At 27.2% G+C, this 26341-nt stretch overlaps 2 protein-coding genes across 4 annotated transcripts; one reads left to right on the top strand and one right to left on the bottom strand.

Moving 5' to 3' along the window:
• Positions 1–646: 646 nt before the first annotated feature.
• On the bottom strand, positions 647–10101 carry LOC132952909 (gametogenetin-binding protein 2-like). The gene is made up of 12 exons (XM_061025415.1): positions 9638–10101; positions 9040–9239; positions 8158–8304; positions 7872–8087; positions 6881–7084; positions 6650–6824; positions 6422–6577; positions 4753–4872; positions 4600–4686; positions 4013–4514; positions 1168–1262; positions 647–1096 (listed from the first exon to the last, which is right to left on the bottom strand). The coding sequence occupies exons 1-12, from the start codon at positions 9743–9745 to the stop codon at positions 941–943; spliced, it is 2166 nt and encodes a 721-aa protein (XP_060881398.1). The 5' UTR covers positions 9746–10101; the 3' UTR covers positions 647–940.
• A 349-nt stretch (positions 10102–10450) lies between these two features.
• On the top strand, positions 10451–26341 carry LOC132952910 (copine-5-like). Of its 3 annotated transcripts, none has more exons than XM_061025416.1 (10): positions 10451–10956; positions 17287–17428; positions 17492–17617; positions 17674–17831; positions 17896–18122; positions 18406–18488; positions 19327–19441; positions 19664–19891; positions 22152–22330; positions 22439–23429. In XM_061025416.1, exons 1-10 carry the CDS (start codon positions 10889–10891, stop codon positions 22727–22729), a joined length of 1617 nt encoding a protein of 538 aa, XP_060881399.1. In that variant the 5' UTR covers positions 10451–10888; the 3' UTR covers positions 22730–23429. The 3 variants fall into 3 exon arrangements, with proteins under 3 accessions (XP_060881399.1, XP_060881400.1, XP_060881401.1); XM_061025417.1 differs by lacking the exon at positions 22439–23429 and adding an exon at positions 25476–26341 and having other exon boundaries at positions 10455–10956; XM_061025418.1 differs by lacking the exon at positions 10451–10956 and adding an exon at positions 16348–16604.

The following is a 26341-nucleotide window of genomic DNA, read 5'->3' as shown; positions in this document are numbered from 1 at the left end:
AAAAGGCAGAATAATATTTACAAAATTGTATCAAACATTGATATGCAAGGAGTAATATTCAAACCCATGATTTAATTCAGCTTACCACAGACAGAGTGTAGTATTTGTAGCTACCATGGTGAGCCAGAATGCTCATACTGAGAAATGGCAGCTGCAGTCTGTTATTGTATAGGTACAAATCAAATATATTATATTCTTCTTTTGACGGCCCTCAGTATTAATATGAATGTGTAAATTGGAACCCCATTACAAAATGTTGGATTATTATATCGTTGTCTGGACAAAGTATTCTCTATTCAGAAAGAAAAGTACTCTACTTTTACTCATATTGAACATAACCAAACAATGTTCTAATGCTTTATAATTGGTCTGTTAATCTGAATAAAGTTTATTATACCTTAATCAAGTTTCCAACCAAAAACTTTCAAGGTTTTCATATAAAAATTCTTCTATTTTAAATTTTTAACCAAAATGTATAATTTAAAAAAAAACAAATAATTACACAGTGGCACGTAATAATATAGCTTAATATTATATAATGAGCTGAAATAATAGTCAAATTTAGTTAACTACTGACCCAATTGAAACCTTATTAATTATTTTAAGTAGGAAACAAAACATTTTAACACAAAAAAATAATGGGACATACTTTTTCTTTTTTCTTTAATAATGGTTATCAAATAAACTATTATATTCCTCTAATAAATTTTAATTTATAATATAAAAAATATTCTTAAATAAATTTGTATTGATCTAATCAAAAGGTCAGAACAAATTATTCACAAATATTAACTAACGTAATATTGTGTTTATGTATGCAAATAAAGAAAAAAAAATGTTTCTATATTATTATATAAGTATAATGAAAAAAATTAACTAAAACGGTTTTCTTAAAAATGTTTTGGAATAAGGGAAGTGAGAATGACACTCCAACAATGACTCATAAGGACTGAGGGTCTTTTAAATTAGCGAAACCACTCTTTAGTGTCTCCCTAAGTTTTAGACGTTTCTCATTCACTAACATTGCACAGACTTTGTACATCTCCACCTCCTCTGACGGTATTATGGTATCATCTACGACAATAGCATTCTTCTCCTAAGAAAAAATACAGTATCCATGTAATAAATAAGGCAAGTCAATATGAATTTAATCTATTTTCTACTTACCAGTTCTTCTATTAACAACTGTTGAAGTGGCAATGACTTACAGGATAATGTCCCCATATTAGAATAACACTTAATTTTTAATGATGGTACCTCTCCTGTAACAAAATTAAGGATAATAAATAAGAATTTTAATGAATTTAAGTCCAAAGGGACAAACAATTTTAAATATATAAATAATGGATTGCAGCAATCATTAAGATATTAAATATATTTTCTTGATTAAAAATTAATATTGAGTTTAACTATACACTTGTATGCAGGGGCATGGAAATACTACACATGCACAGATAGTTAACTGGGTGGGGGTGACAAATAGAAGTTGTGCGACTGCGGCCATCAAAATCTGGTCGTAGCCAATTGTGTTTCTTAATTTGAACGGTGTATATAATAGATTATTTTACCTATTTGTAAGCTACGTATAGAGCTCAAATTTAACCTAGTGAATGCTATGCAGTATTTATTTGTATCACTAAAATACTGAATAATAAATAAAATTAATTTAACTAGAAAAAATTAAAAATTAAATATGCAATTTTGTACATTTCTTACTAACATAAATTACAAATATATTAATAAATATTAATTTGTATTTTCTAAACAACAGTGTAGTAAGTTTATAAAATTAAAATTAAATGAATTAAAAGAAAGAACACTGCCTATAAAAATATAAGTTAGCACTTGTAGGGCGACCATCTAAAATTGTAATTAAAATATTGGTAAAAAGAAAATGGTATGAAGTTGAAAAAAAATTTATTTGTTTTGCTTAAAACAAACTCAATTGAAAACAGAAACATGTAACATCTTGGTATCAAATAACTAATTATAATATAGGTCGGGGCAGTGAAACGGCCAATTTCCAATATTGGTTGAAGATTAGAGAACTCAATAATATATTATGTTTGTTTGATGTGGCTCATGTGGGTAGTATCTTTAAAAGTTAAGTACATAATGCCCATAAACCTTGAAATATTGATGAATTGAATCCAATTGGAAAACAACATTTGTGAAGAAATGACCATTACACTTTGGAAATGATACACGGAATGAAATTCAAGAGGAAGACTTCAAAAAGGTTTAAAAAAGACTGCTTATTTTGAGACAGATGTTTTTAAAAATTAATGATGTAACCTTCATTTTAATATACTAATAGTTGATTTTTAATCATATAACTTTAAAAATCGGCAGTTTCATTGTACCACAGTCCATAGTACCACACTGTATATTAACAAACCAAAAATGAATAAATGTAATTTTGGTTAAATGTGAATTAAATAAAAAATGTACTGATATTTAAGAAAATACTATTGATTATCCTATATCAGTAAAAAACGGGCAAGTACAGTGGGGTGGAGTAGGTCAGTGGTGGTAGAAGTTTGTCCATTGTCCCTTTGGTCCTCTGTCAGGATATTGTATTATTACAGTATTTGATTTGAAAGCAATGATTGCATTCAATAAAAAACGATTCTGAGCGGACAAAAGAAAATTTATGAATCATAAATTTCTATTATTAAGTGACCATTAATTGTATATACCAAGTGGGGATTAGGTAATTTTTAAATTTTATTCGTTTCTATGGTGATAAACAAGCGTTGGAAAAAAAATAGCTTAGCAATAGGGTATTTTGGTGGTTTTTTCCCGTAGCGTAAAAAAAACTATTGAGAAAATCTAAAAACAACCTGTCTAAAGTACCACTTAGATCCAATTTGCTAAAAGATAAGATACTATATGTTGAAATTGAAGCACTCCTTCTGGTAAAAATTTTATTTACAGGATAAAAAAAACCGAACATCATTGTAAAACAACTAGCTTCCTCACTCCGCTCAGAATCTAAAATATTTGTTAAATGTTCATGATACTACCATTGAGTATAATATATAGTATAGAATATTTTATTTATTTATTAAAAATATATAAATAATGCTCTGTTTCAATAATCTATACTTTAATTTAGAAATTAATTAATATTATATTTCACTGTTAATAGTTAAATTTGTGTTAAAATTAATTACTATTATCACAGAATATATGAAATTAAATATATTTCATATATTCTGTGCTATTATCAAATAATTCTATTTAATCTTCTAATTATACCAGTATATTATAATCCACAGAATATGCTATATTAACATTTTATTTACTTATGATTATATATATATATATATCATATAGGCTATAGCCTTTATAATGCAACTACTAATTGTTCTTTATCCTTTCTTTTATTGTCTTTCTTGTGCATACTCTACCTATTTATTTTCTTCTATTTTTTGCTTTATTAATTGTCAATAATAATCATAATCAATAATATCTAAATCTGTATCACAACTCCCTATTTTCAGCACAAGCTCAGCTTTTGAAAAGAGAACCAATGTATGTTAATGTAATTTTTTGTTTTGTTTTGTTACTCATAAATTGTTTGTAATTGTTATAATTTGGTGACAATAAATATTATTATTATTGGATTTTAACTTCTACCACAGAGGTCATTAGCTTGTAGGGTCGGTACGGTAAGGGTGGAATGGTTATTACGGTTGTAAACACTTGTATGTATGACAAGGGTTTTGTGTACTATGAACCCGGGTGGTCACTCATCTGGGAACTAGTGGCAGCAGCCGCTCAGTCACGTTGCGTGACAGATAGCGCTGTACCAAGCCACATACTTAAAATTATCAAATAAGCAATTGCACTTTGTTAATAAATATAGCTATACATTTAATTTGTATAAATTGTAAATTTAAATTTATATATTATTTAGAACTAATTATGATGGTGCAAAAATGAATTATCCAGTCATAACATTTAAGCTCTATTTAGTATTATTTATTCAAAAATATCATTGAATTACCTGAGTGGTTACAAAATCCTTCAGAGCACGCCACATCTGAACCGTCAGGTGAGCTAGTACTATTACTGTGGTTGTTATTTTCAGCTGATGCATAACCATAGTCTTGTGAATGGTCGCATAACGATGGACAAGAACTACAACTGCCAGGTAGATCATGATTGATTACACTAGACTTGCAGTCGCCACCTTCTGATTGATGCTCATCAGCAGAATGACGGTCGGTCATATCTTCAATTTCAATATCATCATCCTCTTCATCTTCAATCAAATCATAAACATTTATTTTTTGTACTTGACTTTGTAATTGAACTGGGGATTTCTTAATTTTTTTTGTGTTTTTTTTGCTGTTTTTTGTCTGTTTTTTTTTATTGCGTTTTTCTTTCTCTCCGCTACTTTTTTTCTTTTTTGATTTTCTTGTCCCTTTAGAATTACATTCAACACAGCTGCAGGGTTTAATTGGAGTTGAAACACTTTTCTTTCGGTCACCAGACAGTTTAAGTTGCTGAAAATTTATAAATTATCCACCATTAAAAACAACAATTATTATTTCACACAACCCAGTACTTAGTAAATAAGTAAATACATACTTTTCTCACTCGTTCAATCAACTGTATGTTTTCACATGTACATTTCGTATCAACATGATTACAATTTTCATCAGAATCTTCTCTTTCCTAAAATAGAAATTATAAAAATATAAATCTATGTCCAATAATAAATTTTAAATGTATAAAACTCACATCAGATTGTACTCCGTCATAATCATCATCTTCATCATCAACATCATCCACAAAATCAATATCATCTTCACCAAAATCAATTTCTTCTTCGTCCACATCAACACATGAACAATCATCAGCCTATATAAATAAAAAATAAATATGTAATATGAATTCAACCACTAATTTAAAATAAATAAATTAACAGGCACATACTAACTGCCTACCAAAATCAATAAGGTAAATAATTTTATATAAATTGCCTGCAAATAGCAGGTAAAAATTAATGTGTAGTTGTGGTTCATAAACAATTCAACAATTTTCAAACATCAAAATAGATTTAAATTTATGATTTATATATTGATATGTTTATATTATTATATTAGCGTTGTGATACTCTTATAACATTTTTATAAGACAATATTTAACATAAATATTTGGTTATTATTTTTGAACCAAGTGGAAGCCGGAGATGTTTTGAATGGAACTTGCAACTATACAGCCTTTAGATGATAAAATAACCAAACTTTTGGACTATTTAATAGATAAGTATATCAAAGAATATTTTTTTTCTCTTCATTTATAGACAGAAGAGTTCTAGCACTCAGTGCACAACAAATGTATGTGAAATCTTTACATAGCATATTTAATAGATATTTTGAATTTCCACAACCTTGTGTTTTCAAATTTATCCAAGTTAAAACACATAATATGCAACATGTAACACATAATTAAAAAATAGAAAGAAAATTGATTTCATTGATATTGAAAGAAGAATGAAAATAACGAGCTGAGTACATAAAAAAATTGGTTCTTAAATATAAACCTAAGCAATCACATTAGTTATATTTTTAAATATATAATTAAAACTTGAGTAGACTATAATTTTTTATTGAAAACCTAATTATTATAATTATATAATTTAAGATTTGTAATAGTTTTGTGTATTATTTGTATAACTATGTTTTGTAGTACTATATATTTTTAAATAGCTAAAAAAATGTCATTTACTCTCACTAATGTCAGTATGAAGTTCTCCTAAACTTAAAATAAAATCATAATGTAAAGGGGATTCGATACCGTGATTTTCTGTTTTTGTCTAACACATGCGCGACATAGTATATTAGACGTGTTTTTTGCCTAACATTTCAATTGATCTATTGAAGCGATAAGAATTCTGAAAACAGATTTGAATTTGTCGTCAAGTCTACTTGATATAGACTTTCCCACATGTTTGATATTATTCCCCAAATTCCTATAAATGTCATATTAAAAAAGAGTATTTAAAAATTGCCATATTTTAATTTTCAAAAAATCAAAAATGTGGAAAAGTCGATTTCAAGTAACTTGACGACAAATTCAAATCAGTTTTTAGATTCATTAGATCAATTGGTGTGTTTGGCAAAGAACCAGTCTAAAATCCTATGTCGCATGTGTGTTAAACAAAAACAGAAAATCACTGTATCGAATCCCCTTAACTATAGTCATTTTTAAATTTTAATAATTAAAGAATAAAGATAAATAGAATACTCATTCTCATTATTATGCAAAACTATATTTTGGTTTACTTTATTATTTTTTGTTAAATTCTTCAATACATTTAATATTTTAATGTTGTCATACTTTTATTAAATACATGTTAACTTAAACTCTTTATATAATTATAACACAATATATTATTTATACTCACATCACAACAGATTACCAACGATGGTAGGGTTTCTTTTTTTTGTGATCTTTTTTGTTTCCTGAGCCGTTTTCTTTTTTGGGTCTTTTTCTCTTTTTTTGAAAATTCATTGTAAAACTGATCTAACTTGGTAAATCCTTGTTTTACTTCAATGGCAGTCTACAAAAAAATATTTTGCTATGAAATCTGTTTTAAATTTAAGGAAAAAATTTAAATTAAGTTATTAATTACTTCAAATCTTCTGGCAAGACCATCAATAGCTGCTGCTGCGAGAACTTGGCAAGTATATTGTTCTTCTCTAATCCTCAATTGTATTCTGTGTAATCGTTCATATACACAAATACCCAGGCATGTTAAAACCTCTTCTTGAGCAATCTCGATAGTTTTAGCATGTCGTTCCCTACGACTAATGTTGTTTCATAAATATTATGTCAAAAAAATATTTACTAGTGCACAACTTACTTTCCCATTAATTCTGGTTCAGCACGGCTTATCAATGCACCAATATAATTAATATCAGTGTCCAAATGGACATGTTTGTCCCCCACACATCTTTTAATACCGGCATAAAGTTCTTCAATATAACCTTTTTCTTTGGACGGATCTTCTTCTTCAATAAGCAGTGCATATGCTTTCATCACTTTTGTACGGCAGTCACCACAAAATCTGATTGAAATATTTAAATGAAATTAATTGTGAAAATAATGCATACAAGTAGAAACTAGGCAATTTGATAAGCTTATTTCAATAATGAAACTGTTACATTAAACATAAATTATTATTGAATCTCGAAAGAGATGATCATTTTTATTTCTGAAAATTTCAAGTTCATGTTAATTATATTTTAAGTGCCTATGGATAATAAAAAACTATGAAAGCTGCACAGAAAATTAACATGATTGTTTACTCATATATAAAAAAACACAAAATATAGTTTGATATCTTGCATTTGACTCTCACACACATATCGCAGACAAATATATTTTATAATAAAAACTAAATGTTATTGAAATATTTGTAAGGCAGCAATTATTTTCTAAATTATTATTTTTAAAAGCGATAGAAAAAATGTCTTTTTTAATTATATAATTAATAAAACAAAAAAAGGTTATGAGATGCCCTTGAAATGCTATCTTGAATTTTGCTATTGGGTATTTTAGTTATGCTACATGCATGAGATAACCATGCATTGGTTTGGATTCTAAATAGCTACAAATTAATAATTATTATAATTTAGAAATTTTTATCTGATATGACAAGATAGTTTAATAATATATTTTAAGATTAAATTAATTAAAATTAATATTGATGATTTTATGTAAAATTTACCAAGAATATAATATTGTTATCATTTTAAATGCCATAAGAGTCTTGAGATACTTTCAAGAGAAATAATATATAATTCTAAGACTAAAAGGTTTCTAGCGCTATAACAAAAAAATATTATAATTACCTATGTTTTCTGAGATAGTTATCCAGTGTGCTTAATAAACTACTAGCTTCAATAAGCACTATTTCATCTCTACATGGTTCAGTCATATGTCTCCATATATCTTGCCACCCGCTTGCCATTGGTCTGACAAGTCTTTGTGACTCAAGGGAATGGTAAACACATCTTTTACTTTTTTTTGATTGCCTTCGACTAGATGCTATTGATGATAAGCGATTCCTTAAAAATTAAAATACATTTAAAAAATGAATTATCTAAAATAAATGTTATTGAAATTTGATTAAATTACCCATTTGTATTCTGAAGTAAATTAAACATGCATCTTTCTTCATCATAAAATTCATATCTTATAGAAATAAAGTTGTTATTAACTACAACAAGAGGAAACAATGCATTTTGACCAAGTTTGGCCATTTCACCAAATAATTTTTCAGCACTGAAAAAAAATAATCGTATTCATAAAAATGTATTTTATTATTTGTATTCAATTTATACCTAGATATATAGGTTCTTAGGTAATTTTGATAAATTACAACAACACAATATAGACAAAATAAAATAATAAAAATTGAGTTATAATATATACCTTTGACATTTTGTAAAAATGGAATTTAGAATAAACCTTGAAATGAAAAAATTAATATTAAGATTTGTGGAATAATTAAACAGATGAATAAAAATTTAATCAATGATACCAATTAGTTTAAAATAGTAGGTAAGTCAACTTTTGTATTCAGTGATAAAAATGTTTAAATAAACTATGTAGAATATCTATTACAAATGTACAAGCAATTACTACAAGAAAAATAGGATTGAAAAAAAAAATAACAGCAAATGGATAAAATAACTTTCTTGATTAATCCATCAAAATATTATAATATTATTATAATATTTAGATTATATTAGGTCATTAGTATTTATTTTAAATAAACACTTTAGAAGTTAAATTACAAATTTAAGTTAACAAAAGTATTGACAATAACTCCCTATCTTTTAACAGTTATTAGTTAAGTATTATAATTATAAATTTAAATAAAATACTGTCTTCTAAAGATTAGAATCGTTTAGGATGATAGATATAGGTAGGCTTTATCTTTTTACTGGTAATGATCATGTTAATGGCTAACAATTAAGGTTAATTTAAGTAAAAATATAATGGAATAACACTTACCTCCTACGACACCCAACACAGTCGATACTTTCACTCATTATATCTAATATTTCTTTAATGGACACTTTTAATACATCTTGCAGTTCGCGTTTATTTAGCATGCGATATTTTTTCACAAAACTATCCAAAGATTGAAGTTTTAATGGTGGTACTTGTTTTACTTCTTGTACTAAATCTTCGTTGCTAAGATCCATCACCAACTGTGAAACAAAAGACAGTCAATTAAATCGAGAATCGTAGACCACGGATATAAAACAACAATACTAGTGTTAAAATTATCGTGGGTACATGAATCCAGTACAAATGTAAGTGATAGTGGTAAGACTAAAAAACAGTAGAGCTAAATGCATTGGTTTAGTTTCAAGAAATATAATGCTTTGTTGTAGGTAGTGCCTAATAGACAATAGAATAACAACGACAATGACTAATAAAATAGGAACATCAAGCCGGTTTGACATGGAACTGTTGAGGCAGAGTTGGCTTGTAGGGACCCCGATGGTATAGGGTGTACCCGAGGTGAGTGTTGTAGAGGGGGGGGGGGGGCATGTGAATTTCCAAAAAAAAAATTAATTGGGGGGAACGCGGGGGGCAGACTCACAGTCAAGTTCTCATCAACTTGAAGAGGCAACTGCCTATGCTTGAGACGATGGTCCTTGCCCATTCTCATCACTTCCACCAGGTCGGGCATCCTCTCTGTTTGCAACATTTATGACTGCTGTGCGGTCGCGATACCGTCACCGAATACCATTGACCTTATATACCTATATATATACGCGAGCGTGTGCGTGTGTTGATATTATTATTATTAATAACACACACACGGGCGGACGCGAGCCGAATACGGACGACGTAGATCCGAAAAAAACTACGAACGTGTTAATGGCGTCTGGGGCCTTTGACCGTTCGTTCAACACTCGTCAAAAAATGTACGAAGCTTATTAAACGATTTACAGACGACAACTGTCTTGTAGGAAACGGGCGAAACGCTGGCGAGTACACATCCGCCTTTATTGCGAGCGCGGTGTACAAGTACGTGCGAGCGACGAGTGGCGGTGGTCAGTGCGCGGTGGCGATGATGGGAGGGAAGTCGCCAATCGGGCGAAACACACGGGGACGATCAACGTAGCCTGGTATACAGCGTCCTTGGAATTTGACGCTCTCGAGCCGACGGCACCGCGCCGCGGCGTGCGGTCCGGCCGTCCCGCTGTGTCCCTGTCCGTCAAACCCAAACGGCAGGGCGCACGTCTTAGAAATTTCGGCGCCGACGTCAATTTTGCCAGCCCCGTTCGGCCCCCCGCAGCCCTGGACCGGAGCGCACGTTCCACGAAACCCATTCTCCTTGGACCCGACCGCCGAAGTTGCGTTATCACCCGCCCAACCCGTGTTGTCGCGTTATCAGACGTCGTGTTGTTGTTGTAGTTGTCCGTGTTTTTTTCGTCCTGTCCTAATAATACATTCTTGTTTTCGTTAGAAAATAGCAATGTTATTATTATTATTATTCTCCGCCGTTGCCTCCGTTGATAACGGCCTATTCGTGAATTCGTGATAGCGTGGGGCAGTGGGCACTTGTTAGCTGTTGTTAGGCGTAGACGCGTACTGACTACCGAGGATATTATATTGTCTCATTGAATAACACGTTTCAAGTTAATTACGCTTACTCGAGCCGGGAAACGTAAATTTCAGTCTATATTTTCCGTTTTCCGTTATCTATAGACATACCATCACGATCACAGTATCACACATGAGTCATTGCCGAGTTAACCGCGATATAGTTTTTTTCCACGCGCCCTCAGTCAACGTCTAACGTCTTCACTAGTAGTAAAAAGCTCATCTCCAAAACACCGCCGCTATGGCCGTGTTTAAGCCTGGGTCGTCCACTGAACCCACATCTGAAATCGAACTGACGCTGTCTTGCAGGTGATTGTTTTGATTAATTTTCGTAATATCAATACCTAGTGGCTAGTATAATATTAATAGTATTCGTCGCGAAAACAAGAAACTGTGATCGCTACAGTGTCACCCGTAGATATTGGTGGTGAGAACTTTTCATGTTTATCGATATTTCTTTGAATTTGCACTTTTGAAGTATGACAAGTAGTTGCTCCTTATACCTACCTCCTACAATTGCCAAACTCAAACTCGAGGGGGTGGAAATTGTCCATCTTGGGGGAGACTTTTGTGGTCCGAGGTGGTGAGTTGTGCTCATCTAACACTCACGTAGACCTGAGCTAACATAATGAGTAACCTAACGTATGATTTGACAAGTATAGTACTGCCTCCGAGATTGTCATACAGCTATAACTTCAAAACTAATGATTTGTACCATTTTTTTCAGTGTAAAAAGTTTCAAGATTGAAAAAAAATTTTAATTTAGGGTGCCTGGTAAACTAAAAATATACTGAAACTGTGTTAGGTATGCACAAAAATGTAACTCAATGGGCTTACTTATTAATCTAAGATTTTTGACTTTTGTGTTCATATTTAGTCAGGGTTGTTTCTCTTGCTGTGCCTGTACTTAATACTATCTAAAAATTCTTATTTTTAACTATAAAAACATATAAGGTACTTCAACCAATTTTATTTTAAAATATAATTCAATTACGGACATAAGTACAACCTAAAAATGAAACTTCCCACATTCAATATATTCATTACTTTACTTAAAATTAGAAAAATGAAGTATAATTTGCTGAGTCAATATATCCCACATACACGTTCTACTCTTGATTAATTGTTTAACAACCAGCTACCATACTATTGTATGTATAAATGCATTTGTGTCAACTATTAAAAAGACGTTACATTATGGATTTTCAAAATAAAACAACTTTAAATCGTCAGACCAATTTTTCACTTAAGTTGAGAACATTGTTCTGCTGACTTACTGTAAGAAACAATTTTCACATACCATCAAAATACTAATCACTTATATCCTAATAACATATTATAATAATTCTTATATGATCTACACCAGAAATACGCCCATGCGCTAAAAACTAAATAGATTTTTCTTTTCTCCTGGTATATTAAGTGGACTCGGACACAGTGGCGCAACTAGGGGGGTGCAAAAAGGTCTTTAGCACCCCCAAGTTAAAATTTAGCACCCCCTGTTTTTTATATCTAACTTTTATTATTTTATTGAAATACCATGAATGTTATGTTTTTAAATATTATGATAAATTTCCTGAAAAAATATTTAATTATTTGGTCGTAAGTCTTATAATATAATTCAATATAATTTATTCCATACACGGATATTCCCATAATATTGTTAGACAATTAACGATAAGGACGTTGCGGAGAAATATATTGCTTACGTGCTATTTTTAGCCACTAATTTATAATAATTGTATAGGATATTTTATGTGTAAAGATTAAAGTATTAAAAGCTGAAATGATGGTTATTAATAATTGCCTACCACCAAACTTTACACTAGAAGATTTGAAAGATAAAGTAAAAAAAGATTCCTTTCCAAATTTGTACAAACTTTTGCAAATTGCAATCACAATTCCAGTAAGCTCTGCTACTTGTGAGCGAAGTTTTTCGACAATGCGGCGGATAAAAAACTGGTATCAAGTATGCTTCAGCAAAGGTTTACCAATTTATCTTTGCTGAATATTGAAAAAGATTTATTAAATCAGCTTAACACTGAAACTATTTTAAATAAATATTGTATGAAACCTAGAAAAATTATGCTAATTTAAAATGTATTATATATATATAAGTTATTTACTAACAAAATTATGAAATTATAATGTATCCTTATGTTACTGAAATTTTAGTAAAAAAAAGTATTATAAATTTATTTTCTTTTATTTATGTGAAGTGTGTTAATATATGTTTTAAAATGTTGAGTTATCAAGCATTGCAGGCTTATGTGTAGGGGGTGTGGGGAGCGAAGCCCCCCACGGCTCTGTGGTGCATTCACATATTTAGCACCCCCTGTTTTAGAGGTCTAGTTGCGCCTATGCTCGGACATAAGATTATTATCTAAAGAATCTCATTGACTTTTTCTTATATTATAATTTTAAAGCGAGTTATGAGTATTTTAAGATGTACAAACAATTTACAATTTTAAAATATTCATAACTCGCTTTAAAATTAAAATATAATAAAAAGCCGATGAAATTGCCTAAATAATAATCTTACCTTTAAATTTTATTAGAAGTAAATTCACTCTAATTTTTTAACTAATGGAGCTACACGTGTTTTGCTGAACGTATAATATGCTATGTTACACACTTGTAAGACGGAGACAACTAATGTCAGTGTAGCATTCTCTAAGGTATTAGTTATTTATATGTATACATAAGTTAAAGAGCCGGTATGTTGCAATACATAAACTTTATTATGATTTAAAATTAGGTTAAGAAAATGTTTATGTAATACATATATAATAAATTGTGTATTTAATTCAAATCCTTAGTCAGTAAGTATTAGTAGGCTAAAAACAATTATTATTCAACATAGGTTAAGCGATATTAAGAGATAAAATAAAATAGAAAAGTGTTCTTTGGTAGTGATTTTGTGATGTAGTCAATTTAAAACAAAGCAATATTCCAGTGTTTATATTTTAATTGTATATGTTTTGTATTAGTAATAAACCTTCTAATTAATTGGCGTAGACCTACATTTTAAAAATAACAATATATCAAGTATTCAAGTCTAATCAACAGCCTATTCAAAACCAATAATTATTAAATTCAATGTATTTGAAAATAAAATTAGTAGCTACATGTCTATATTATTAATTCTATAAATATTATTTATGGTCATAAATCAATGATGTCTGATATATAATGATGTTTTTGTTATTATTTATTACATTAATTTTACAATTGTGATTTGTCTATACTCTTGTAATTGCCAATTAAAATAAAATATTATATTTTCCTAAATACAATTCAACATATTATTATAATATAAAGAACTGTTGGATATAAATAATAAATATTTAATTAATCTGTACATTTTAGTAAAGTTGTTTCGTTATAAGCACCAAAAATAAGAAAAAATATATTATTTTTTTTTACATTAGTAATATCTGAATATATTGGATGATCCATTTGATATAAAACACTCATTATTTCAAAGAACACTAATGGTTTTGAAAATATTTCTTTAAGTACATAATATTTTAAGTCGTTACAACTAGTACTTTGAAATTCATATTCAGAATATTTCGATCTAAATAAATCAAATTTTGTGCAAGTAGTTTGGAGTATCGGACCAATATTTTGTAGGGTAACCTTGTACCCCACAACTTCACTCATCTAAGCTTTAAATATTTTACTTTGGAATAAGGAATTAAAAAACTAAACAAATCTTAACATAAAATATGTTGTTTTTTAATGACTTAAAATTATATAAAAAAATGTTAATACAGTAGTCCCAATAACTCAAAATCGTTTATAGCTCAAATTTCTCTTTGAAGTTTTTTAAGTTGTATTTGTGGTATATGTATAAGTCAAATTTATTGTATTCCTCTTGAGATTCAATTTATCCACACTCGACTAGTTTCTACTAGAGCTTATAAAATAATGAGCGTCTTACATTAAATGGGTCACCCAGTATAGGTACTACAATCTGTAAAAAAAAATTACAATAAGCATGTTTAAGATTACAAGAATCATAAGTAGTAAAGAGGTCACGTATAAAATATCATTTATAATATTGTATGCCCAATTTGGTATAAATAATTTATACAAGATAAGTTTAAATTTAGTTTGAATTTTTATTTACTAAAAGCCAAATTGCAGGTTCTACATAAAGCGTTGATCAAAAATTTGATAATTATTACAAAGAGACAATAAACTTAAGAGGTTTTTTCGTGGTTTTGATTTTGGTTGATAAATTATTTTGCAGCATCCAGTATTTTACCCAGTTGCACAACTTCAGGTCACATTTATAGAGTTTACAGAAAGATTATAAAGTGACTCCAAAAATTGTTCAATGTATGCATGTTTATAATATGGTGGTGTTTATAAAACATTATTAATAATATAATTTTTGTCATGTTAGCATAATTTTTTTTTTTTTTTTTTGGGGGGGGGGGGGTTAGAATCAAATTTGTTTTGGTTTGAGACGCATATATTCTAAATGCCACTGATTTAGCCATTATACATATTTTATAAATTGTATACTTCAAATAGTACCTATTTATACTTAAGTAAATGTATATAAAAAATAAGGGTAATAATTTTTCAAATATTTAATTATAATTTGAATATATAACTGTCTGTAGACTATAAGTAGCCTTACTAGGTATTAAGAAATTGTAATATTATGAGTAGATTAATGTTACTTATTAAATTTGAAAATCATGGTTAGTCATTTTTGTGTTGAAATTTAATTTTAGTTTGTACTTAGTTTTATACAAAGTTAGTATATTATGATTAAGGCTAGGTTTTGTATGAATTTGCATGTTTTTTTCCTTGATTCCAAATTGATTGGTATGTATAATACATAAATGGGATTATTCTCGACTAAATAAAATAACTTTTTTGCATAATTTGAACATAATGCATATAATTGCATAATTTGATTTTTTTTAAATCTTATGAATTTAAACGGTATTTATTTAATAAACATCTATAATTATTGAGTTAATGGTCAAATTGTCGTAAATTTATTATCTAATCTTATCGTGGTCAGACAACCAATAAGATTACATTTACATTATTGTTTTTTTCAATAGTACGACGAGTTTTAGTCAATATAAATCCATTCTTCGTTTCAATCACCAGTCAATTCGTGTTTCAAAATTTGAAAGAACATATCATTACTTACAGAAATAATCAATATAAAAATAATTGCATACAATAAATAATTATTAATTAGTAGTTTCTGAATTTTATGTAAAATATATTAAATGTTATGTACAAATAAAATAATAATTGTTTTTGCATATTGTACAATTTTTATTGCATATAAATTCTAGTCCTAATTATAATGAATGATTCATAGCAAATGTTTTTAATATTTGTTGTCAATAATTTCTTTAATAGTTGGGTAAGTTTAACCAAGGAAAAGTTTTGCTTTCTGTCAAGGACAGAATAAAATTATGACTCATTAAGCGTAATTCAATGAAAAAAATTAAAGGTGTATTAATACCAAGATTAACACACTTATCTCTAATGAAAAATAGCTAAATTTAAATATTTAGTAATATATATAACTTAAATATAATATTATATAATGTGAATAAACAAATAAAGAATGATTCATCTTAATTTTCTATTTTTGTGACTATTTAGAATAAGTAAATTAATAATAATTTATTCAGTAATTGGTAAACCTTAATACAATTTAAAATTATAAATATCAAATATAATTATTACATGTGTATAAATGTGTGTTATTAATTTATAAATGTTTTATTGTGTTCTGTAATAACTATTTTTTTTAAATTATATTTTAATAACAACAAAAAAGCGGTTATGTCAATGTTGTTCTGATGTACAGTAGGTTACAAGTGGGTCAATGTATAATAGATTGTATTTAACTTGAATTCAATGATATCATATCATTGTATAAGAAAAACGATTCTGACCGAAGACGGTTTGTAAGTCTGGATATTTTATATTGTTTTTATTATATTTTATTATAGCCTGTAAGTTGAATTAATATTATTATATTATAATTTTTTATTCATTTCTATGGTGATGTTACCGGATGTTTTCGTTATATGTATGCCACGTCAGTGATGCCCACGTTGCCACTCTCGGCAAGCTGCGCTCAGATCAAAAAATTGAAAATACCCCTTGACTTGCTATGGAACATCACCTCAAGCTGGTCACAGGATAACCACCGTATATCCACTCTTATTAAAGACTATTCAATTTAAATAGTGGTATACATTTAATACGTATTAAAAGTGGATATACGGCGGTTACCCTGTGACCAACTTGAGGTGGTGTTGCATAGCAAGTCGAGGGATATTTTCAATATTTTTGTCTGAGCACAGCACAGCCAGCGAGTGGCAACGTGAGCATCACTGGCGTCCCACCAAAAAGGGATGTCCCGTAAAGTAGGAAATGGTATACGTACAACGGAAAAGATACAAATAACTCTTACTGATACAAAAAACATAGAAATATCATTTTAGTACAGATGCAAAAACTGTTAATAATAAGTAACAATTAACTAAAAAATCAATATTAAACACCAATACTTTTTCAGTAACAAATAATTTTTATGATTGACATTTTTTTGTGTTATAATAATATTAATATGGTTTTTTTTAGAAACTTATTGGACTGTGATGTATTTTCAAAATCTGATCCAATGTGTGTTGTATTTATGAAAACACCAGAAACTACCAAATGGGTTGAAATTTGTCGTACTGAATGTATTAATAATTCTCTAAACCCTAATTTTGTTACAAAAGTAATATGTTTATTTATTGATAAAAAATTTAAAAAATAATACATTTTTTGTACCTATTTCTAGGTCCATGTGTTGTATCGTTTTGAAGTTCAGCAATTGATAAAATTTGAAGTATATGATGTGGATTCAAACCTGCATGATCTGAAATCCCAAGATTTTTTGGGATCGTGTGAAACTACTCTTGGACATGTAATATATTATTTTAATTAGTCATTTAATATCATAATCATCTTTTTTTTTATTAGATTGTATCTTCGGTAACACTTACTTTAGCTTTAAAAGGAGTAAAAACTAATAACAAAGGTCAAGTGATTGTTAAAGCAGAAGAACTCCCGGCATGTCATGATGAAGTCACTTTACAATTTAATGGAAAAGATTTAGAGCGAAGTGATTGGGTATCAAAGTATGTGTATAAATATTCAATTATGAAATGAATATTTATTTATTCTAATTTACTAATTTTTCAGATTTTTTTCTTGGATTGCAAAAGCTTATCCGTTTTTAGAATTGTTTAAAGTTGGTGAAGATGGACAGTATCAATTAGTATATAGAACTGAAGTTGTTAATTGGACTAATAATCCAACTTGGAAACCAATAACTTTACCTGTTCGTTCTTTGTGTGGTACTGATTTTGATAGAGACATTAAAGTAGTATGTTATCATTTCAAATACAATGGAAATCATTCCTTAATAGGTAAATGCTAATTTTATAAATATCAATATTCAGTAAGAGTTCTAAGACTAAACAACTAATTAGCTTAAAATTGAAAATGTTATGTTTATTTTTAAAATGTATTAACAATTTTAAATACTATAAGATCTTGATAGATAGCTTTTCTGGATATCTTAATTCAATTTACCATTGATAGCCAATTTATTATTTTCAGCAAAATAAAGAATAAAATAGTGCCTAAATTATTATTTAAATATTTTTATCTTAAATGTAAACATTTGTATTATGAAGTATAATGTTGCAGGAGAATTTCATGTTACAATGAATCAATTGAAAAAAGGCCCCGGACCAGAAAATGACCATAAATGTGTCAAACCTAAGTCATCTGTAAGTAATATTGTGTTTTAATTAAATTGAAGACTAGTTTGATATATAAATTAAATAACCCAAAATGTAATAAAAAATATTTTTAAACAACTACCTTAGTCCATAAAATGTAATATTATTAAAAACATAAATAAACTATACTATAATAACAAATTGTTCATATAGCTTTCTTTAAAATCTATGTTAAAAAATTAATAAACAAATTAATTACATTCCATAATAATTTTAAAGTGTCATCACTGGGTGGCTTCTTTTACCAAGTATTCATGTCATTTATTTTATCTTATACTCTTATTGTACCTATTTGGAACAGATTATGCATATAAAGGAAAAAAAACATCCCATAATTATATTTGTTTATTTTTATTTTTTTTTAGAAATACATTTACAATTTATACATACATCTTATATAATAAGTATATGTGATTAATTAATTTTCAAGGCATGTGTAAACAAGTGGAAGGAAACCGTCTGATGGCGGAACTCCTAAAGTTAGTTTACGTATTAATTACATAATTTAGTAAGTTACTAAGTTTATTTTTTAAACATCATATAAGAAAATTAATATTTTAAAATATTGTTATAAAATAAATCTAAAGTGTAAAATATTAAATAAAACTTTACTCTTTAAACAGTTTAAACCCTTTAATTTATAATATAAACTGCTATAAAAAAAAATATTTTTTGTAATCTTAAAATATGTTGCATTCTTAAACTTTTGATCTGATACTATCAATGTTCATATTTCATTCATCCCAAGAAGTTAAACTAGTAGGATACACTGTAGTAAACTAATAAGGGATGTTAATTTAATGTTGCGTGAATATATAAATTTCAGAAAATTTGTGGAAGCATACGTCTGAATCATTTTGACTTGAAAAAGACATTCACATTCCTTGATTACATAATGAACGGTACACAAATAAATTGTACAGTTGCTATAGATTTCACAGGTGATATTTTATAATAATATATTTATTAAATTTAAATAATAAAATCAGAAAAATTTTAGATCTATAGATTCATAGTTGTACTTGTTAATCAAATGTATTGTACACCTATGCAATTTCAGAAAACTGTGGATCTAACTGTTTTAACTTTAGCGACTAAACAAACTTATCTATTATTATTTAACTAATTTAATATTATAATGTTTGTGATATTTCTTTTAACAGCATCAAATGGAGATCCAAAAGATCACAATTCATTACATTACCTCAGTAACAGACCCAATCAATACGAACAAGCACTGGTAGCTGTGGGGGATATTATTCAAGACTATGATAGTGATAAAGTGTTTCCAGCTTTGGGTTTTGGTGCCCGAATTCCACCACACGGCGAAGTTTCCCATGAGTTTTTCTTGAATTTGCAAGCCAGTGATCCATACTGTGCTGGAATTGAAGGTAAATATAAAATATTAATTTAATCTAAAGCCCAATTTCGGGTGATCCATTTAAGAGGAAGTCGGCGCAGTATTTGTTTTCTCTCAGGCCCACGCGCACCATAGATAAAACGATTTCACCTAAAATCATTTTTATTTTATTTTAGTAATCAAAGTAAAATCACCTATCACAAAAATTATAGAGGGTAATATTTTTGAGGATATGACATAACGGTTTTATATTTTGTTATTATTTGACATTGTATTTGGACTATCAAAATAAATAAAAAAAAATTAAATAGGTTTAAATTATTTTCAGATTATGTTTAGTCAAATTGATATGTGTTACCCTTAAAAATATTGTTATCTATCATATTTTTAAAGGGTAATTTTACTCCAAGATTACTAAAAAAATAAAATATTCCTTGAGTTTTGTCTATGTTGCCTTTGTGCCAGAGAGAGAAAAAAAACTACTTACATGCTTATTTTTAAAAATACTAACATTTTTAAAAATATTTCTTTTACATGATTTTAAATCGTAACAAAACGAAAGTTAAAAAGTTATATTTTTTATCATTTTTAATTTTGAAGTTTTTACTCTTTTAGGTGAGACAACATATTTTTAATTTTATATTCCGAAGCATAATATTATTCGGAGTATTTCGATATATTAAAAACAAATTTTGGACAAGTGGTTTATTAATTATAAGTAAAGAGCGGATTTATATTCTCTTAAAATACCTTAAATATGATGCTAATATTCTCGAAAAAACCTTAAAATATTCTCATTATATTCTCTTAAAAATTTAAAAAATATGCTAAAATATGCAAAATATACAAAAAAAAAGCAAAAGTATGCAAAAATAATCAATAAACATCATTATATTTACTTTAATATGCATTTAAAATTTTTTTTTTTTCAATTTTATATTAATAGTGAGTTAATTATTAGGTATTTAAAGTTTCGTATTCTAATGGAATATTATTGCACTTTAGTGAGAGTTGGAAATGATAAAATAAAAAATTGTAAATGTTCAAAAAAATTTTTCTGGGTACCGTAATATTAAAATTAAAAATAAATACAAATTTTTTCTCACAATTTACGAAATATTCCAAAATATGCTAAATGAGTTAAATATTCTCAAATATGCAAAAAAAACTTTTTTCTATGCATTCAGAATTGAACAAATCATCCACATTTTTTACTCTCATAAGACTGCATAGACCCAGTAACGATATGTAAAAACATATAAATCCGGTCTTTAATTATAAGTATTCAAACCTTACATTAATAGTGGACCAATATATTTTTGTATACCCTTTATCACTCCAGTCCGCTCATCTAAACTTTAAATACTTATAATCATGGTTATAGACACTAGCAAGGCTGGGCAAGTTAATGATTTTTTTTAACTCAGTTAAGTTAAGTTAATATGCACCAATAACAAAAAGTTAAAAGTTAAAAGTTAATTTAACTATGGGTTAACTGAGTCAAGTTAAAAGTTAATACACATTTTTTGTTAACTTTTTATTAAGTTAAAAAAAAAGTTAATTTGTTTATACAACACTAACATACTTAATTTTTTTCCAACCCAAAACTAAATTATAGGATATAGTGTTAATACTTCATACAGATTTCCATATAAGTAAGATTCGAATGATATAAATGTTTAACTTTAAACAATTTACAATACATATTTTTTTATTTTTTGACATGAAAACTAAATAGATTGAAATAGTGAAATATTATAAAATTAAAAACAAAATAAATTAACTTAACTTACTTCTTAAAATGAAAAATTAACTCGTTAATTTCACGTTAATTAAGAAAGAAATTTAATAAGTTAACAGTTAAGTTAATGAAAAGCCAAAAGTAACTAGTTAAGTTAAAAAGTTAAAATTAAATTAACTTTTTAACTTAACTTTAACTTTTTAACTCGTTAATGCCCAGCCTTGGACACTAGTATTTAAAGCCACTCTTATAACTCATAAGCAACTAATCCAAAATTGTATTTTATGTATCGAAGTACTTCTAAAAATATTCTTCTTTGGAAATGAACAAAAATGTTTTTATTTACGACTTAAAATATTTTTAATATGTTAATAGTTTTTGAAATAACAAGTGCCTTACGTTAAATGGATCACCCGGTGTAGTATAGTAAAGTATTGATAACATTAATAATAAATTTACCAATAAATGAGACCTTAAACTAATGTGCCCTATAATAATGTAATTTTTTAGTTATTTTTAAATTAAATTTAAAGTGATGTTAAATTTTAAGGTGTGATCAATGCATACCACCATTGCATTAGGAGTGTTCAGTTATTTGGTCCAACAAACTTTAGTCCAGTAATTAACCATGTTGCAAAGTTTGCCCAAGCATACCAAGATGGAACACAGTATTTTATTCTGCTGATCATAACTGATGGTGTTATAACAGATATGTTCCACACTAAACAGGTACTTATCACAAATGTTAATTATGATTTACGTATAGAAATGATCAATATAAGCGCTCATAAATATAGATTGAAGGGGTTTTGCTCATTTTTAACTAATATTATTTAGGCCATAATCAATGCGTCGTCTTTGCCTATGTCAATTATCATAGTGGGGGTAGGTAATGCAGATTTTGATGCAATGGAAGAACTGGATGCTGATACGGTTCCATTAGAGGTCAACGGTGTACGCGCATCTAGAGACATTACACAATTTGTATCATTTAAAGATTTCCAGTCATGTGATAATCCAACTTTAGCCAAGGCAAATTTAGCCCGAGAGGTGCTTGCTGAAATACCCAATCAGATTGTAGGCTACATGAAATCTAAAAATATCATTCCAAAAAACTTAAAAAAATAAAGTTTTATATATTTATTATAATCACAAGTCTTTAAATTGTGTGCCACAATAAATCATATTTATTCTATTTCAATTAATATTGTGACAATTATACATTATTTTATACTCATCCGATTAATAATTAAGCCTTTTTACTTCTGTGCTAATTGCTTACAAAATTTTTAATATTTACTTGAATTTTTAAATAAGTCTGAAAACAAAAAACTGTTGAATTTGTATGCATTTATTCCAAGGAAATATTCATAATTTTATTATATTATGATTATTAATATTTAAATACTTTACTACCTTTCTCATTTTGGTTTTGTTTTGTTTTATTGTTATTTAATTATTTATTGATAAGTTTTTTTAATGTGACTATGCCAAATTGCATAAAAAATCAATAAATTGCATGGTTATCTAAAATTTGATGGACCACTAAATAATGTTTAAAGGACCTTTAGCTACCGTATATTTATTAATTCGTAAATGTTTAGTGATTGTTTATGCAACTCGGTAGTAGGTTATTATATTATATTTATTTTATTTATCATGTTTTGTTTTAAATTGTGTTAAAAAAAACTTTTTTTTTTATTAAAAGAATATTTAAAATCAGTGCTCAATTCAGCTACAGCTAAAAATATTTTTTATTTTTAAAAATTAACCAATATCTTTTATACAAAAAATCCAAATGAAATGAATATAGAATAATTTAGTTTTACTGTGGAAATATTTTGTTTGAGTGTTATATTTAAAAATGTAAAAAGGTATTAATTTGTGTGAGACACGGTTTTTCAAAAATTGTTTAAAAATATTTTAGTTATACCACATAAAATCAAAGTGTTATACTCATATTATATAAATCAAATTTTACACTGAGGAAGTATTTCATTTTCATATATTGGCTTGATTGTCTATCAGTTAAAACAATATAGATCCATCATTAAGCTTTAAATAAATATGATTGAGATACTAAATAAAAAGTTCAGGAAAAAGATTTTTTTTAATTTTGGATTTTTATAATTTAAAATCTTACACTTTTGGGAACAAGAATCTTAAAAAAATAAAACCATGTGCAATATGGTTTAATCATATAGACCTAATGTAACACATTCGTAACAAATCTATGGATTCATTCAGACAAGTTTCTTATTTTTAATCTAAAATATGTTAATATTAATTTGAAATTTCTGTTGCCTGCTTAATGTTTAATACTATTCAGCTTATTTAGTATTTATTAATTTGATGATTGTGTTTTTACCTCGATATTTAAATTGTAAAATAAATATTACAAGTTATTTATTTTTTTCTTATAATCATAAACTATATTCGATACAAAATGTATTATAGTTTAAAAAAATGTACGTTTATGTATGTAAAATCATAATTAGACTTTGAAAAGACCTTTATTTTAAAATACTTTGTCAAGACTTTCTGTATAGGTACCTCATATTTAAAATGAAAAACATTTTAAAATTTTATTTTATACAATATTAGATCGGGTCTTAAAATTTGTTTAATACAATTTTCTGATAAAAAAATTAGTTTTCCATTTTGCAGGATGATTCTTTTAACATAAGAATCTCATTATATTCACTATATTCAAGTAAAATTTTTTTTGAGAAATTTGTTTGGTATAATTTTCAGGTTTTCATTTTTTGAACAACAGTATACATTAAATTTAACCTCCTAAATCGGAATATTTTTCTAAGTATATCTGAATACAAATCAAACGTTGAAGGAGTAGTTAATTAGTTTAATACATTTAAAGAATGACACAAAGGTAAAACACAAAATCAAAGACCACTCTGTTCATCTAAACTTTAAATATTTAAATATTCTATTTTTATATATCAAAATATAAAGTATTCTTCATAATTTCAGTAAAAACTGTAACAAAAAATAATAACAAATATTGTTTTGTTGTGAGTGTAGTTTTTTATGTAAAAAATATTTCCAAAAGCATTTACACTTTTTTGAATATCAACCTATTTACCTATGCTGTGCTTTAAGTTGTTTATAAGGTTATAAATTATATTATTATTAATTGTTTGCCTTTTGAAAAGAACCTAAACAATTTGTATTAATAAATTAATTTTATTATTACCAAAAAATTAATATGACCTATTATAGAAAGTGTAATCATTTAATCGCACACTGTAAAAGTAATCAAATTGCCCGTACTTATTTATTTTATTAATAGGACCATCTAATAGTAATTGTGATCTCATATCTAATATACATATACATAAATATAAGATGTTGATCTACATTATAAATCCATTTTAATTTTAAATATTTTCTCTTTAAAAACCAACATTACTTGAATAATTAAAAATCAATTGAATTAAAACTGTAATTGATAAAGGTTTTTTTATGATACAAATTGCTGAGCACAATCAATACACCATTGTTAATTTTAATAATTAATAATTATTACCTATTTGTTGTTTGCTGTACATTGTTTAGTTTATATTGTGATGTCTATTGTATCTATTGATGAATGCCAATAAAGAAAACATTACAAACTATTTGTGTATACCTATATATAAGCAACAAAATAAATATATTGCAATAATATTATCATGTATGGTAATTTGTTTTTTGTTTAAATCGATTACCAATGAGGTCAAAATCAATTTTTAATTATCTTATAAGTTCAATAGATGCAGATCTTTCCACTTTCACCATAAATGTTGCATACCTACTGTAGTTGTTAGAATTACAATTGGAAAACTAGATTGATAAATCAGATTATATTCTATAGGCCATAATCAAAGCGTCCACGCTGCCGCTGTCCATTATCATTGTAGGAGTGGGAAATGCTGATTTTCAATCGATGGAAGAATTGGATGGTGACACAGTTAAGTTAGAAGTCAATGGAGTCTGTGCAGCCAGAGATATAGTGCAGTTTGTGCCATTTAAAAACTTTCAACAAATTGAAAATCCAATGAATGCCAAATCATACCTAGCCCGCGAAGTTTTAGCCGAAATACCAACTCAACTTGTTGGTTACATGAAAAGTCGTAATATTATTCCTGAAAATTTGCATTAATACTACTTAAAATATGCTGAAAAAAATGTGAATATCAATCACTTTTATCAATTTTTGCGTTATATAATTAATTTTGTAAGAATACTAATTTTTATGTGCTTTTATTGAACTCTTGAGACTGCCATATAAATTTATTATAATTATTGTATTTATGTTCTTCACACGTAAACCGTTTTTTTTTTTTTATTTAATTTTATTACCTTTATATTTATATATAAATGATTATTGATTACTATTATATTTATTTATCAAAACAAACAAATTTGTTAAATGACTTTAAATAATTTTTGTGTTATATTATAATCTAGTCACATTTTATTTAAACGAATTTATTATTAATTTATTATTATATAACAATATGCTCAATATCACAACAATCGCATTTACTCCCTTTTTAAAAATATATTTTATCATTGAAAATAAGCATTAAAAAATATATCATTGGTGCTTACTAAAAGTGTGTACTAAAACAGTACAATTACTATAACATTTTACATGTATTTTTCTATTACAACATACTTAATTTAATTATTTATGTAATTTTTACTATACACCATACTACATATACACACATTTTA

The sequence above is a fragment of the Metopolophium dirhodum genome, chromosome 9 (assembly GCF_019925205.1).
Source record: "Metopolophium dirhodum isolate CAU chromosome 9, ASM1992520v1, whole genome shotgun sequence".
Classification (NCBI taxonomy): domain Eukaryota; kingdom Metazoa; phylum Arthropoda; class Insecta; order Hemiptera; family Aphididae; genus Metopolophium; species Metopolophium dirhodum.
This window is presented reverse-complemented; position numbering and strand designations above follow the sequence as displayed.

What these genes read in the sequence shown, in the direction of transcription:
- LOC132952909 (XM_061025415.1), bottom strand. Translation starts at nt 9,745, where the DNA reads ATGTTGCAAACAGAGAGGATGCCCGACCTGGTGGAAGTGATGAGAATG. An exon ending in AAGTTGATGAGAACTTGACT is followed by an intron (nt 9,240 to 9,637) that starts GTGAGTCTGCCC and finishes TTTGTTTCACAG; the next exon opens with TTGGTGATGGATCTTAGCAA. An exon ending in AGGATTTTGTAACCACTCAG is followed by an intron (nt 1,263 to 4,012) that starts GTAATTCAATGA and finishes ATTTTGTTACAG; the next exon opens with GAGAGGTACCATCATTAAAA.
- LOC132952910 (XM_061025416.1), top strand. Translation starts at nt 10,889, where the DNA reads ATGGCCGTGTTTAAGCCTGGGTCGTCCACTGAACCCACATCTGAAATC. An exon ending in GTGTCAAACCTAAGTCATCT is followed by an intron (nt 18,489 to 19,326) that starts GTAAGTAATATT and finishes TATAAATTTCAG; the next exon opens with AAAATTTGTGGAAGCATACG. An exon ending in AGTTGCTATAGATTTCACAG is followed by an intron (nt 19,442 to 19,663) that starts GTGATATTTTAT and finishes TTCTTTTAACAG; the next exon opens with CATCAAATGGAGATCCAAAA.